We start from the raw sequence: 15,769 nt of genomic DNA, 5'->3' as shown, positions 1-15,769 counted from the left end.
GTTGCGTCACTAGACGATTAAATTTTGCCGGGTCGTTGGAAAGCCGTTGTGGCATACCAGCCATTCCCATAACATACCGCTTGGAGTTCTAACCGCTGTAAGCGGGATATCACTTGCTCGCATGAGCGAATTGATAGTAACCATCGACTAGGTCCAATGCACTGTACATTGTACATCCCACCATATTGTTCTGAAGGACATCCTTTCTAGGAATGGGGGTTTGTGCTGGTATAGTGGCAGCATTAAGCTTATTATAAGCATGTACAATGCGTCATTTACCATTTGGCTTTTGACACAAAATGGCGGTGTCGAATGAGGAGATTTGCTCTCTCGTACCATTCCAGCCTCGTGCTTAGCACGGAAGAAATCGTCAATGACGTCACACTGCTCCCTTGGTAAAGGCCATTGTCTTGTGACACAATATTTGAATCCCGGGACTAAGTCAATTTCATTACGAACACCTCTATCCGGAGGTAAAACAGATATTGGGTTATTACATACTACATATCGGAATTCCTTAACTAAGGAATAAAAGGGATCCGTAAGATCTTTAAGGATCGATGACCCACTTCGCGCACTAAGGTGCAGCTTTTGTGTCATCCAGGACAGCTTCGTCGAGAAGTGACGATGAGTTTAACTCAACTATAGGTCGAATGACCACCATTTTAGATAATACACCAGCTTTTAAGGGTCGACCACACACATCAATAGACATTTCGTCTAGCTCTAAAAGAGCATGTAACGAGGGGATCGCCGCAAGGCTAACTTCCCCCTCAATGTTACTGTTTACGCCATTTACAAGCGTATGTACTTGCTCACTCGTATCACTTTGTGAGGGTATACACGCTTCGTAACATTCCTGTCTTGGAGTGGAGACAATACGCCTCTTTGAGGCCGGGACATTCACGTCCCCGGGTTTTTCAGCCTGTATTGGCTCTACACAAGACATGGTGTTTAATTTGACATCCGACAAGGAGTTAGGTAACTCAGCTTCCTTATCCAGCGAACGTTTACGTGTTGCTTCACGTGCATTAGGAGGGTTTGACTCAAAATGCCCTGGCGAACTGCCAAAAGTGTCACTATTGACACTTAGTATGGTGCCACCTCGGCCGACCACACTCGGTGGACTTAGACGCGCCACTCCAAGTATCTCGCGGATATTGCACTTTTCAGGTCCTGGCGAACCGTCAACAGTGTCAATACTGACACTCAGTATGATGCCACATCGGCCGATCATACTCGGTGGACTTAGACGTGCCACCCCACGTATCTCAGGGATTTTGCATCCTTGATGATTCGGCGTTAGGCCAACAATGCTTTCAGCATTTAGTGAATCAATATTATAACGAGTGTCACTCGAGGGAGTACGTGCCGCTCCACATATTTCTGCTGAGTCGGGCTCAGAATTTATGTTTTTAACATTAGAGTTTATTAACTCAGACATGCCAATGCCTAAACCACTGACAGACTCATTCAATGAACCGCGCCAATAGCGCTTTTGTTGCCTAGCAAAGGTGGGTTCATGACTCTCCAAAAAAATTCCAGGAACATTGCGCGTGGCGCCTAAGGTCTTAGACCTCCAATCGATCCATGGCTCATGGTGTTCTAACCAGGCCAAACAAAGGATGATATCATATCTCGAATCCAAATCAAGGACGAGACAGCGTTTCATACTGTCAAAGTCCAGAAACTTTATACCTAACTTCAATGGAGCTTTGGGAACAGTGACACGAGTCCCAGTCGCTAAGCGAACAGTGATTGTATCACATGCGCTCTAAGCGCATCAACGTATTGTTAACTTCCATTAAGGGAAAGGCTTCGAGCATAATTGCAAGACGCTCCTGAGTCAATTAAAATTGACCACGGCTTATCAAAGCCCTTTACAGTCGCTTGAGCGACTAGCAAGCCAGGCTTGTACTCTCGCCCCGTGCCATTGAGCACCGAGCTATCCGGGGCTAGGTTCTGTTTATTCTCACCTCCTTGAGGTTCAACAGAGCCTAGGTCTTCCCCAGTAGGGCGCCTCGCACCTACTGGGTATCGACGTTTGCCCGCAGCGTACCAGATCTCTGGTATAGGTCGGAGTTGGAGCTCTTTCGAGCTTTACGCGAATTTTGAAGAGAGCAAGTAGGACGTAAATGTTTCGTGCTTCCGCACATATAACATCTACGAATGGTCTTATGCTGTTCCACAGCTTAAAGAGCCTCTTCTCCTTCCTCAACGAGGCTCAAATCCATAGTTTCCGCTCTATTAGACGGAACCCATGTGCTCGAAGAGCTTGTTCGGTAAACAGGCGTGCTTACGCGAGCAGACTTAAAGTCAAACTCGGCGCATAGCGCTATGGCAACTGCCTCTTCGAACGTAGCCAGATGAGATCGGAACAATTCCGTCCGGGCGACGCCCTCATTGAGACCTCCCATAAAGATGGTCACTACAATTGCGTCTTGCACCGGGTCTTGATGCATAGATGCAATGAGAGTTCTCAACTCCGGGACAAAGTCCCTAGGGTTCTTTTACCCTGTCGAGTCGCTAAGAGCCGTGCTCGAATGCGAAAAGCCTGATCAGCCGGTGCAAACATGCTCGTCATTTGCTGTTTCAGCGAATCCCATGAGGGAAAAGCGTTGTTTATGGGCGTGCTGCACGATAGTGCCCATTCCGTGGCCCTACCTCCAAGTTTGGAAATGGCCATAGCCACCTTTTGCCGTTCTGTTAAGAACAAGGCGGAGTCAGTGGACATTTCCATCTGCTTAATCCAAAAAGGGAGATTTTCTCCCTCTTTTCCCTCAAATGTCTTCACATTTACAGTCAGAGGGCGAGCCCTCGGCTCTGAGTCAGGTACAGAGATGTACCGGGTTGGCATAGATGCCGCTAAATGGCCCTGTACCTGAACGATCAGGGAGGCTTCGTACCGCATGAAGGCTTCAAGCCTTGCATGCAGGACCTCTGGTCCTTGGGAAACAATAAATTTCACGTGCTCAAGCCCAAATAAGGTTTTGAGCTTGTCATAAGCGGCGCATTGCACTTCTTTCAATTCTGGAAGAATTTCAGACTCACAGAGTCACTTAGTTCTATTGAACTAATGGGTTTAATAACTCAGGGAGTCGTACAAGCTATCAAAGCTTAAGGAATCCTAGTTCAAGGGATTCAGGGGTTCGTAGAACCAAGTGGCAACTAGCGCCCAAGAGGATATACCTTAGAAAGGCCTTTATCTCTTACAGATCAATGCGCAAGCCTTAGGAAGGCACTTAACGCTTTAAGATAAAAAGGGGAACTGAGCTTTATTTAATTATTTATATCTTAAAACCTTACCCTAGCTAATTAAAATTATAGATTTTGACCGCCAGATATAAATCTGGCGGCGACCACATTTATTACCCATAATAAATGGGATTTAAGTAACTAATTAATTTAAAATTAGATAAACGGGTATTTTGCCCATAAAGTAAATGTACCACAACAACGGTTCTCCAGCCGATGGTGCCCCATTACACATCTAATCTGAATTGTGCTTTGCTCTTAAGTGATTAAGCATGTCATAGAAATATAGAAATACTAACCACATTGTGAACAAAATTCAAGGGAGCGTACCACAAACACCCTTATTTTTTTAGTCTGGTAAATGTTATGACGATTATGTCTCACAGAGGAGCTGCATTTTTATTAATTATTTAAAACAATTTATTTGACTGAATGTGTTTCACACTAAATTGTGCTTCTGTTGTGTGCGCGTCGACATGACAATTGATTGGCTGGTCTCTAGCTCAAGACATGGACACGACGAAGTGCCCAACGTACCCGAATCTGCCCAAGAGCGAACGTGTGTTTTTATTTCTTTCATAGGCTCTGTGGCTACCTGACTAATCTATGTGGTGCATTCGGGGATAGTACTTTCCAAATTGGAAGCGTTTTTGCCAGTATTAGCTGAAGAAAACCGAAAACTGAGCGAGGCCGCAGCAGCAGGGCGAGGTGCTCGACACAATATTGAAGTTATAGAAGATGAAAAACAGGCTGGTGATGATTACGAAGATGTTAAGACAAGTAACGATGAGGAGTTGTTGCAAAAGGGCGACAAAGCGCCAGTGATTGAAATGGTGCGATGCAATGGCCATTAGCGAGATTTTGCTATGTGACAAATCAGTAATTCTTGACGCTATTTAATGGGTTAATGAATTTTGACAATAGAAATTTGCGCTGGGCATGATAGACGAAGCCCCTTGCGGCTCCTTGAATGTGGACTTAGAAACGGACTTGATGGCACAAGTCACAGCGACTGTTGCAAAGGAAGCTGGTAACGTAAGTCCAAAATTTCAGCACCATGAGGTTCCGCTATTCCAATTGCAATTGGAAAAGCCAAGTAAAAAGCCGCGTCCGGTCATTCAGGAACTCAAATGATGCGAATTCAAGCACAGCAACTTCGATTGAGGTATTATAATGTATGCAATAGACGCAAAAAATGTTTTATACATGAATTCACGTCGGCTTCAGTTTCCCTTTATCCCTTACACATCATCATGCGATTGTTGAGTTTTGTCATCATTGCGTTATTATTTAACGTTATTGAGCTGCTGAAGTATTAATTTCTACAGGCTTATTCGATTGGCTCGAATAAATTGTCAAAAAGTAAGTAGGTAAACGCGTGATCAATGGAGATTTCGCCTGAACAGCTCGAGTCAAAGATTCGCCGCGAGATTGGAGCCAAATTAGTGGAAGCTGTGGACCTTTCTGATGGCTGCGGAATGAAGTTTAGTCTTGTAGTTGTCCACGAGGGATTCGAAGGTCTGTGAGGTAATGCCGGCTATCGGACTGGTGAAGGCACTAACGCCGACTTCGTGACCTATAGGTCAATCGCTGCTGGAACGCCAGCGCCAGGTAAACAATTGTCTGAAAGAGGAGCTGACACGCATTCACGCACTGCAAATGAAAACGTGGACACCTGCGCAGTACGAGCAAAAGACGTTAAAAAAGATGCCCAGCGCCGATTAGACCTCGAACAGCTTTAGACAGGGTCGAATTTAGTACATGTATTAAGATTACGTTAATACATTTGATATTAAGATTCTGATTGCACGGCCGCGCATTTTTCGTAATAAAAGATACTAATTAATTATGCGACGACCAGAGTATTCCACTATCGGGTGCCGGGTACTAATGTTGCCCCTTTTTATCAGCATTAATCAGCGAATTATATTTCCACGAGCAAAATGTCGTTCTCGAGAATTTTATGGTGGCATTTAAATTATCGAAGCGCTTGTCGCACGTGACAGATTTCATTTTAAACATTCATCGATGCTATGTGTTTTTTTAAATGTAGCCACCTTGTAGCGCAACTTCAAGCACATTTATGCAAATACTGCAACTTTATCCAAATCTTGCTGCACGACTGGCAGTACATCACCATGAAGCTCCTCGTCCAGCGTAGCGCGTCCCTTGCCCGATGTATGAGCAGCTTTAGGGATCAAGCTGTCCGTGTCATGGCCAATAAACTTCGCGCTGATCTTGAAACAAATCCGAATTTATGGCTCAGCGCTTCCGCTGTGGTGCGTCCATTCCGCTCGTGTTTCCTCATGTCGCTAATAGCTGCAATTCGTGCCAGGACGAGCCGACAGTGTCTATCCTTAATCCAGCGCCAGGTTACGCCCTCAGCAATAACAGCTCGCGAATATGCAGCTCCGAATACAACAAGTGAGATCCTATCAGATCCCGCCAGACGCGAGAGAACTGAGCACTTTTCTACTTCATTAATGTAGACTCGTGGGCGATCTCGCCGTGCCGCTCGAGTACTTGCACATGGATTCAAGCAAACTCGCGGATCCGTTTACACTCGTGCAGCAAGACATGGTGAATGTCAATGACAGTATCAAGCGCATCCTTGTCTCCGACCACCCCGTTTTAGCTGCTGTTGCGCGCTACTTCTTCGAGCACGATGGTGGCAAGAAGGTGCGCCCTACCATGATACTGCTTGTATCCCGTGCTGCCGAGGCTCACCGTCGTATCACGGACACGCCAGTTCCGGAGACGCAATCCGAGGAGTATACATTCGCTGCGCAGCAACGACTTGCCGAGATCACGTACGTTATCTTTGTAAAACAGAGCTCTTTCAAGTGCTAACGAAGGAGAATCTACGCGACAGGGAAATGATCCACACGGCCAGTTTAATGCATGACGACGTCATTGACGACGCAGATACACGGCGTGGTCGACCTTCCGTGAACAAAGTATTTGGAGGCAAAATGGCGGTGCTAGCTGGCGACTTCTTGCTTGCGCGTTCGTCTGTATCGTTAGCGCGTTTGCGGAACTTTGAAGCCGTGGAGCTCATGTCGACGTCGATTGAGCACTTAGTCAAGGGTGAAGTCATGCAGATGAAGCACGCTACTGCACGTAACGACATTTCACCCTTTGAATACTATCTACGCAAAAACTACTACAAAACAGGGTCTCTCATGTCCCACAGCTGTATGGCTGCGCTGGTATTGGGGAAACACGAGCCGCAGATTTGCAATCTCGGCTTTGCCTATGGTCGCCACATTGGCTTAGCCTTTCAGGTCCGTTCATCAGTTGCAAAGATACGTGAATTAATGACTGATGTGATTACTTTTAGTTAATCGACGATGTGCTGGACTATGACGGTCTAAATACAGGAAAACCACTCCTGAATGACCTGAAATCAGGGCTATCGACGGCGCCGTTGCTGCTGGCCCAGGAAGAATTTCCCGTGCTTCAAAAGCTCTCGAAACGAAACTTCTCTCATATTGGCGACATTGAAATGGTACCTTTCTTCCTTGTTCCTCGCATCGATGAACAGTGTTGCTAAGTGTTCATGGTCGTGCTGTAGGCTAGGGAGTTAGTCGAAAAGAGTACAGGCATTGCGCGGTCCAAGGCAATGGCCATTGGTCAGGCAGAACTCGCAGCCCAGGCAGCCATGCAGTTTGCTCCTTCAATCGAGCGCGATGCTATGGTGCGACTAGCCCAGAAAGTTGTGTATAGATCGAAATAGACTTATTCTTTTGCAAAATGATTTCTCGGTGGTAGCCTTCAGAAATTCGTCAAGCTAACGTTATTAATCATGTGCCAGTTGATTGTCAATGCACCTCGTCGCAGAGAAGAAGCAACTCGGGCAGTGTCAAGACAAGTAGCCACTATTTTTTACTGCAAACATGGGACTCCAGCTCCGTAAGATGATGCGTTCTCGCGTGATCGTGGTTTTTGGCGCTACGAGTCGCATTGGTCGTGCGACGCTAGAAGTGCTGGCAGCACAAGACAAAGTGTCAGTTGCTCTGGTAGCTGCAGTGGAGAGCTCCAAGGATCCTCGAGTCCAGCGAATCAAGCGCGCTACAAACTGCTTTGTTGTGCAGTGCAATTTTGCGCACGGTGGCGAGGAATCCCTTCGTCGTGTTGTACGCAACGCGGATGCTGTGCTTCTCGTTCCTGCGCTTTCCGAGAGTGGAGTGCGCTTTTCAAGGCGAGTTATTGACGCAGTGGCGGCAGAGCATGTGTCGCGGCTTGTTGTAATCAGCAGCATCCTTGCTGCTCCGGAATTATTAGCTCGCTGTCGTCACGAACACGCAAAAGAGTACGTAGCAACGACAGCAATGGGCTCAACGCTTCGTGATGTCGCCGCTTTAGAAGGTTACGAAGCTGTCGAAGTTCATGGTCGTAACCAGCTCCCTGAAATCGGTCGATGTGTATCTCTTCGGATTCCTCTTTTGATGGAGACACTGCTTTATTGTCGGGACGAGCTGCTGTTTGCAAACCGATTTATTGGCTGCTTTCAGCCAAGTACTCGTGTGCCGTGCATCTCGGTAAGGGATGTTGGATATGCGGCTGCCGAGGTCTTGGTGAATACGAAGCGGAAGTATGAATCCGTGTATCGACTGACTGGTGGAATCCATGCCAGCTGCAGTCCTGATGAAATTTCTCAAACTCTCACGGAGCTTTTAAAGCGTGAGATCAAGTACCGCAAGCTAAGTGATGCTGAGTATCTACAAGTAATGAAAGAAAAGGACGTACCGGAACAAGCGGCGCAAGGTACCGTAGGTCTTCGAATCTTTTTGGAAGAAGCGTCAAACAGCGAAGCTATAAGAGATGACATGCCTCACAGTCGGCAAGCACCACGTGAAGCGGAAAGACCTCGATCGTTACATGTGCTGGATGCGTTCCGCAGTAGTAGCAATTTTAGACTCTTAACGAAACGCGATCGCATGAGTCCTCACGAGTGGCTAGAACGTCACGCGACCACGATGTTTGCAGGATCGCCGCATACTCAAGTACAAATATTTATTGTCGGTTCCAGTGACGCTTTGTTTCTCGAAGTGAATAACGTTGTCACGAGTCTCATTACCGCGCCATCGACACTGAAAACGCGGGAAGTTGGAGCAAGTAACCTTCTCCTTGGCCGCTCGAGCGGAACTAATAGTGTCCAAGACGCCAAGGTTACCGTGTGTACTGTCAAGTCTGCCCCTGGGGGTTCGAGACGTGCGAAACCACTGGATACTTCAGTGCCATCAACCATGTACCAACTCGAGGGGGCTCCACCGTATCCAATGGCTGATTTATTAAAACAATTGTCGTCCCTGGATGTTGTACTGCTTATTCCGCCACTTCATCTTGGAGGTGGAACGTGTCTAGATGTAGTACGTGCTGTTGTCCAAGCTGCCGTGCGTTCAAATGCGTGGGGAGTAGTCGTTGTGAGTTCCATTTTTGTTGGATCCCCGACACTGCAGCAAAGCGCGGTTTTAGACCAACTGGAAGAGATTGAAAATTGTGTAAAAAGCTCGGGCGTGGCGTATACTATTGTGCGATTGCCGCTGTTTATTGAGTATTTCATGGCACTGTCACACTGTGAAGAGCGTCGTGAACGCCTCGAGAGTGAAGAAGAGAAGCCTCTTGTACAGTCTATGGATGAAGGTGATATGAACTTGGACAAACAAGAAGAAATGGAAGCATTTACATCGTCACACATGATGTGGCCGCTTTTAGAGCCTACATTGGCATCGTCTAAAATTTACTTGATGTCCCTCGCGGATGCAGCGAAAGCTCTTATTGCGACAGCGTTTACATTCCCTCTCCATCGTATGAAAACAAAAGTTTTGTATACGTCTCGCGCTACGATGACCGAAGTGCAGCGCGTGTTTCAACGACATGCCTACAAGGCGCGTCCGGTGCGTTTAAGTCGTGTCGACGCGCTTCGAGAGCAATGTGGTCGCGAGTTTTGGCGTATCGCGTACTGGCCACGACCGCATACGCAGCAATTTCTTGAGTGTGCCGTGGAGTTTATGAAGGATGCAGAAACTGCGGTGGAAACATCCGCGGCAGTAGGAGGCGATATCAGCAAAAGCGCCTTGGTGTTGCCTGTGTCGCAAAGATTCGAAGACCTCACGGATATTACGCCAATTTCGCTTGACCTGTGGGCTGAAATGCATGCCAAATGTTACACGAAGGTTCTCGGTAGGCACCGAAAATAGCGTTCAATTTCGTAATGCGATTGACAAATATATTTTCCTTTATTTACGTTTATGTTATTTCTTACGTTAATTCGTATAAATGATTGTTTTTTTTTTCTGGAGATCTAGCGATACTTTCGAGCTATTGAAGTTAAAAAGGCTTGCATCAATTGCTTCTTAATTTCGTTTTTCGATATCAAAAATTGCTTCCACTAGACTTCTCTCATTAATACATAAGTGATAAGAAACGGGTGTCGCTATATAGCTTCCCAAAATAGTTGTCTGATGAGACAATATACCAAAAAAAATGTACTTTACTATAGAAAATCATTTTGCAGCTTACAGTTTAGATAGCAGCAATGGTTTTAAGAAGATTTCGGAGAAGCAAAACACCGAATGCAATGCACAATGAACATACCATCAATTCACAATCAGCTCGAATAGCTGAAAAGAAGGCTTAAGGGGACTCGATCGATTTCAGCGCTTCCAAACAGGCAAGCCTTAGCGATGACAGCTAGCGAATATCGAGCACTTGCAGCCTGTAGGTATGCGTGAAGACTACAACCCAAAGTTGCAAGATTCAATTAGGCAAAAGAGTAAAAAGTTCAATAAAAAAAAGCCATACCTTGTAAATAGTGCTGAGAAGCTGGACGCCACCGGTTCGAGCTGAAAAGTGACAACTTTAGACTGTATTTTGTTGCTCGTTTCCCATGAAGCGAAAGCATTTCGAAGGATTTCTCGCTGCTGATCCTCAAGCTCTAAACACTGACGACCTACACCAACATGTTCAATTGTGGCAGCGTCTGTTAAATCGTGGCACGTCTGCAGCTCCATTCCAATGATAAAAAAATTAGGATTCCATATTCGATAAAGCACAGAAGCCATCGGCAATGATTTTAATAGCACTACTGGCAGCCACAACAGTAACGATAATAATTCAATGCTGCCGCGAACTCCCGCAAAAAAGACAAAGAACACCAGATTAGTAGTAACGAGAAAACTCAAAATTGTAAAAAGCAGTGTGCCGAGAAGTAGCTGTCCCACGTCATACTCGCACGTGTCCACACGATGGCGAAGCACATTAATTTTCTTGCCCAGAAATAGCTTCGATAGCGATGAAAACAGTTTGAATTGCAAGCGATTCGTCTTGGCAAAATAGATGTAGACACAACGAAAATGCCACGTCGAAATGCGAATGAATTCTGCGACAAGCGTTAGCTGCAATGTCAAGCCCATATACCTCCATAAAAGCATAATCCACCCTTCCAGATTGATGCTACATGTTGCATGCCCAAGTCGTTCAAAGATAAAATTCCACAATTGAAGCCACAATATTATTCCGTTGCCTAAAATTGATGCCAGCGGCTTATTAAGCTTAAAACCCGCGGGCGCACCCATGAGCCACTTAATATTTTGGTGTAAGAAGTTGAGAATTGAACTTAGATGGCGAAATCAAAAAGAAGCGTAAGTTAAAGATAAAAAAACGTCTTGCTTAAAGTATCCGTACGTATTGATCACTTGAATGTGTGGTGCCGTTATGTCGCCTACATAAGCTAGTACCACTCGTCCAAGGACCATATCAAGCATGACATAGCAGATCCAGTTAAAATGTTGCAGCACTTGTAGCCCTGTAGGATAAACTTTGCTTAATAGTTACTATACATCATGCACCGCAAAACCTACTTTCTTGTTGGGTAAGCCGCCTCGTTTTGGCTAAGCGATTAAAATATCTTATGCGGTCAGGGAGGCCAATGGCGTTATTCAGCTGCCAAGATATCACCGCAAGGAATGGCGACAGCTCCTACAAGAAAAAGGTCGTTCAGTCTAAGTATCCATTTATCTTTTAGAATATTTCTACCTCCAATGTCTCCCCACTTGCACAAAGCCATGACAGAATCCAAAATTCTGACAAAATATTCTGAAAAGCTGTCGTTGCGTTCCCAAGCGCCGTCATGGGCAAGTAGAGCGAATAGTATCCCACGGCCTCCAATAGCTTTGTGTCCATACCGTCTGACGCTATACTTGCCATCGGTTGTTGCTCTTCGTTGTGTCTAAAGAAGTCACCGATCTGCAGCAGAAGCTTCGGCGAATGAAACTTCTCGAAGTTCCCAAGCGCTGCAACGTGTGCGTCAAATAACACGACGCGACATGACTCCGTGCACTTTGCAGGCAGCAACTCGAAGTCAAATGGAGGGTCCGAATCCAACGATACAACGCATAGAGCAGTCTTTGATAAGCGAACGCATCTCACGGAAAGTCCGGAGGTGATGACGGAGGGAGACGCCCACAGATGACGAGGCCAGTAAACAACTTTACTACATTCCATTACACCAAAAATTCTACAGCTATCTTTTTAGCGATTTAAAGAATATATATTTTGATTTAGTCATGTAAAATTCTTTGGATTGAATGTAAGAACTCAGGGCTTGTTGGGGTAAATTGTCAATTTAAGGGAGTTTTACTTAAAAGTAATAATCTTATACGACAATTTACTTTTACAAAATGTAGCCGAGGCCAAGTAGTCTATTGAACAGTTGCATACTTCAGCTTTATAATGCATTTTAATGTCGACCTAACTTTTATTGGTGTTACGACTAAGACGGCCAAGTCCGTTCAAAGCCGCCACACGATAAGCTTCGGCTAAAGTAGGATAGTTAAACACAGCATCGCGAAAGTACGTTAATGTACAGCCCATGGCCATCGCAACCTGTCCAATGTGAATAATTTCCGTCGCTCCCTCTCCAATCGCATGCACTCCAAACAGCTTCAATGTGTCAGGATCAAACAGAATCTTTAAAGTGCCACCATCCATCGCTCCCATCATCTGCCCTTTTGCAAGCTCCGAGTACTTTGCAATTCCAATTTCAAAATTCACGCAGTCGCTTGTAAGCTGCTGCTCCGTTTGGCCAACCATTGAAATCTCAGGAATCGTGTATATTCCGTACGGGTAGTTACCATTCTCCAATTGACTCGTCGCGGTAAGCTCTTCGTCCGAATTCCACATGTGACAAGATGCAAGACGACCTTGTTCCATACTTGTAGATGCAAGTGCAGGGGCACCGATGCAGTCACCAGCAGCATAGCTAAAGACAAGCGGCAACAGGTTATCATTTCGGATTTAGTAATAAAAGAGCTCTACGCTTACATGTGAGGTTGATCCGTTTGATAGTTCTTGTTCACGTTTATGAGGCCGCGAAGATTACGTGAAAGACCCACGGCTTCGAGGTTTAATCCATTCGTAGCTGCCTGCCGTCCTACTGTGTACAAAAGTGCGTCAGCACTGAGCACTTTGCCGCTGTTGAAAAACACTTTCACCCGCGTTTCGGTCGTCTAAATACAACAAAAACAACGTCAGCATTTATTCAATAATACAACTCACGTCCTTGTCAGCTTGCCTCTACTTTCTTAACCGTCTCGCCAAGCAAAAAGCGCGCTCCATTGCTTTGCATTTCATACGTGAGGTTACTTATAATCTCTCGGTCGCAAAAGGGCAGTATCTGTGCATACAAAAAGAGTTAGCGATTCTCTATTAACGCAATTAATACGTAGACGCACATCAGGCCGCCCATCTACCACAGTGACCGAGTGTCCAGGTATAACGTTTATCATGGATGCATACTCAATGCCAATGACACCAGCACCTAAGACAATGAGCGTGCGTGGCAGCTGGTGCATGCCACGACTAAGGATCTGGTCGCTGTCGATAATAACTTTTCCATCAATAGGTATGAGCGGATTATGAGCGGGTCTTGTACCACATGCAATGAGAAACTTGTCAGCTTTTACGCGAGCAAGCGAGTCGAGTGTGTCACTGTTGCCTGGAGCGGCATTGTTGTTGTTGTTTTCTTGAGTGTCAAAGTCTCGGATGATTGAGATTTCGTGCTCATTTTCAAAATGGGCAAATCCTGGTATAAAATCGACTCTTGCAGCCTTAAGTTGGGCGCGCACGACGTCTTCCTCGGAGCTTACAACGCGCTGTACACGGTACAGAATATCCTCGATCGTCACAGTCTTCATACTGTACGATTTCCCATAAAATCCGTGGTGACGATAGCCAGAGAGATGAAGGACAGCCTCGCGAAACGTCTTGGACGGAATGGTGCCGGTGTGAACACATACACCGCCTAATCGTTTCTTCTTGTCTACGATCGCAACACGCTTACCAAGCTTGGCCGACTCAAGCGCACATTGAGTAGCGGAAGGACCACTTCCAACTACTACTAGGTCATAAGTTGCAACTTGTGGCTTCATAGTCGAAAGCATTCGCCCGAAACCACGGCGCAATATCATTGAGCGCGTCGACACCGTCCAGATTCCCATTATTGTCATCTTGTGAAAATTGGGCAAGTTTAGTGTGTGCTACATCATTTGCTTTTCACACACATAGTATGGCGCGTAATGAAGAGAAGGCGCAGTCGCTGTTGAACCGATGGACGTCTATGAAGCAGGACTTCGCGGGCACTTTTAAAAAGTGAGTGTATACTTAAAGCTTATATTTGCTGATCGAGGAATGACGCGTTTTTGATAAAGTCGAAGGCCGTACTTGGCTTCGCAGTGCGACAACTTAAAGGACGCAGAGCGCTGGCGACGGCAGATCGTCCGAGAGATTTCGAAGAAGGTAGCTGACATACAAAATGGTACGCGGTGTTATATTGCTAGCTGTAGTCCGAATTTATTTATGGCGTGCGCTGACTTGGTATTATTGCTACTAGCGGGATCGAGCGAGCACGTGATACGAGATCTAAACGACGAGATCAATAAGCGCATCGGAGAGAAACGTCATTGGGAGAGAAGAATCGTGCAGCTTGGTGGCTCTGATTACTCAAAGTCACAGTCGCATTCCTATGACGTAGATGGCACAGAGGTGAGAGCCGTCGGCGGCTACAAGTACTTTGGAGCTGCCAAGAACCTCCCTGGTGTCCGCGAATTGTTTCAGCCGGAGAAGGTTGAAACACGCAAGCGCACTCGACAAGACATGTACAAGCATATCGAGCCCGACTATTACGGTTTTCGTGATGACGAGGACGAGCAGCAGCTTCAGGACGAGAAAGAAGCGGAAAATAGGCTGCGACAGCGCGCAATCGATGAATGGGAAGCTGCTGATGCCAAGCGCCAAGCTCAAATGGCAGAATTGGTCCAAGGCACTGTTTCTCAGTAACTTTAGTTATGCTTTGAGGTGGGGTTGATAACATATGAGTATTTAGGGAGGTGGTGATACCAATTTCGCAAGAGTAATTTCCTTTGTTACATAAAGTGTATGAAGCATCTCCTATGTTATCTAAAAGCCAACGAAAGACTCCTAAAAACTGCAGGCTCGAGAAGCAAACGCCGTCTGTTCAAATTTAGTCTTTAAAGTGACGAATTGGGTTCGCCTTCTGAGCTTTGGCGTACTCCACAGACGCTTCCTGCCACGCGAGGGAGGTGGTCTTGGGTTGGCCAGCAACACTACCGCCGAGGTCTGGGCCTGTCAATATCATAAAGTCATTTACAGGGTCTTTTACACGTAGAATTAAAGCGCTACTTACGTACCAGTGTAACGAAGGAAGGCAAAGGTAGCATACGACACACCGATGATAGTCGGGATAGTGATGGCCATGGTGGTGCCCTTAGAGAACTTCTGCGATAGCGTATAAAACATGGACGACACGAGGCTTTCTAAATGTTGACAACGAGGGCAATATTTTGTGACAGCGGACAGTCACGTCTGGATTATTACACAAGGATGCGATCGCAAATATTTGTATCAAGAACACAAAACTCGAGCTACAAAGGTAAGCCAGAATGCACAAATTATGAAGCGAAAATAATTAGCGGATTTGTTAAAGATCAGAGCAATTGCGGTAGAAAACTTGGCCACAAGATGTTATAGAAGGGATAAAATTGCCAAGACTGCAGCTTAAGGAACATTTATAAGTGAAGAAGCAAAAAAATAGGCCAAACTCAGCGAAGGAATAAGACCCGCACGAAGGTGACTCGAAGCGAAGACGCTATAGCCGAAAGCGAAGTATTAGTAAATAATGTAAGCTCTTAAAGCTTATTACACTTCGATTAATATCAGTTAATGTGGTTCATTCACAGCAGGGTAATTATTTTTCCTATTCAAAATAGGTAATATCACTAAAACTCATTTATATGCGATATTCACGTGGCAGCCACCAGATAGAGGTTATGGTGGCCGAAATATATCGTAATTATATTAAGTTTTTATTAAATAAAGATTAGTTCCCATTTCGAGATTCAATTTTGACGATGTAAGCGGGCACGTCGTAATGCGGCCACGCTCTACTTAAGCACACACCCTAGCACAGCGAGGAAGCGGTTAAACCTGCTTC

At 45.7% G+C, this 15,769-nt stretch overlaps 5 protein-coding genes across 5 annotated transcripts; 2 read left to right on the top strand and 3 right to left on the bottom strand.

Moving 5' to 3' along the window:
* The first annotated feature begins 3,818 nt into the window (after window positions 1-3,818).
* CCR75_006687 (uncharacterized protein) lies at window positions 3,819-5,089 on the top strand. The gene is made up of 3 exons (XM_067964755.1): window positions 3,819-4,088; window positions 4,180-4,773; window positions 4,838-5,089. Exons 2-3 carry the CDS (start codon window positions 4,641-4,643, stop codon window positions 4,978-4,980), a joined length of 276 nt encoding a protein of 91 aa, XP_067821278.1. The 5' UTR covers window positions 3,819-4,088; window positions 4,180-4,640; the 3' UTR covers window positions 4,981-5,089.
* A 4,391-nt stretch (window positions 5,090-9,480) lies between these two features.
* On the bottom strand, window positions 9,481-11,824 carry CCR75_006686 (uncharacterized protein). Its single transcript, XM_067964754.1, has 4 exons — window positions 11,296-11,824; window positions 11,121-11,238; window positions 10,063-11,065; window positions 9,481-9,995 (listed from the first exon to the last, which is right to left on the bottom strand). Exons 1-3 carry the CDS (start codon window positions 11,761-11,763, stop codon window positions 10,890-10,892), a joined length of 762 nt encoding a protein of 253 aa, XP_067821279.1. The 5' UTR covers window positions 11,764-11,824; the 3' UTR covers window positions 9,481-9,995; window positions 10,063-10,889.
* Window positions 11,825-12,009: 185 nt separating this feature from the next.
* CCR75_006685 (uncharacterized protein) lies at window positions 12,010-13,766 on the bottom strand (the record flags this gene model as incomplete). The annotated part of the gene is made up of 4 exons (XM_067964753.1): window positions 12,010-12,520; window positions 12,583-12,767; window positions 12,839-12,934; window positions 12,993-13,766. 4 exons carry the CDS (start codon window positions 13,764-13,766, stop codon window positions 12,010-12,012), a joined length of 1,566 nt encoding a protein of 521 aa, XP_067821280.1.
* Window positions 13,767-13,825: 59 nt separating this feature from the next.
* CCR75_006683 (uncharacterized protein) lies at window positions 13,826-15,414 on the top strand (the record flags this gene model as incomplete). Its single annotated transcript, XM_067964751.1, has 5 exons — window positions 13,826-13,908; window positions 13,974-14,074; window positions 14,150-14,904; window positions 14,970-15,208; window positions 15,268-15,414. The coding sequence occupies 3 exons, from the start codon at window positions 13,826-13,828 to the stop codon at window positions 14,593-14,595; spliced, it is 630 nt and encodes a 209-aa protein (XP_067821282.1). The 3' UTR covers window positions 14,596-14,904; window positions 14,970-15,208; window positions 15,268-15,414.
* On the bottom strand, window positions 14,780-15,033 carry CCR75_006684 (uncharacterized protein; the record flags this gene model as incomplete). Its single annotated transcript, XM_067964752.1, has 2 exons — window positions 14,780-14,901; window positions 14,967-15,033. 2 exons carry the CDS (start codon window positions 15,031-15,033, stop codon window positions 14,780-14,782), a joined length of 189 nt encoding a protein of 62 aa, XP_067821281.1.
* Window positions 15,415-15,769: the final 355 nt, after the last annotated feature.

This window comes from Bremia lactucae, linkage group LG5, assembly GCF_004359215.1.
Source record: "Bremia lactucae strain SF5 linkage group LG5, whole genome shotgun sequence".
NCBI classification, from domain to species: Eukaryota; Oomycota; class Peronosporomycetes; order Peronosporales; family Peronosporaceae; genus Bremia; species Bremia lactucae.
The sequence above is the reverse complement of the archived record's forward strand: the minus strand, read 5'-3'. Positions and strand labels throughout refer to the sequence as shown.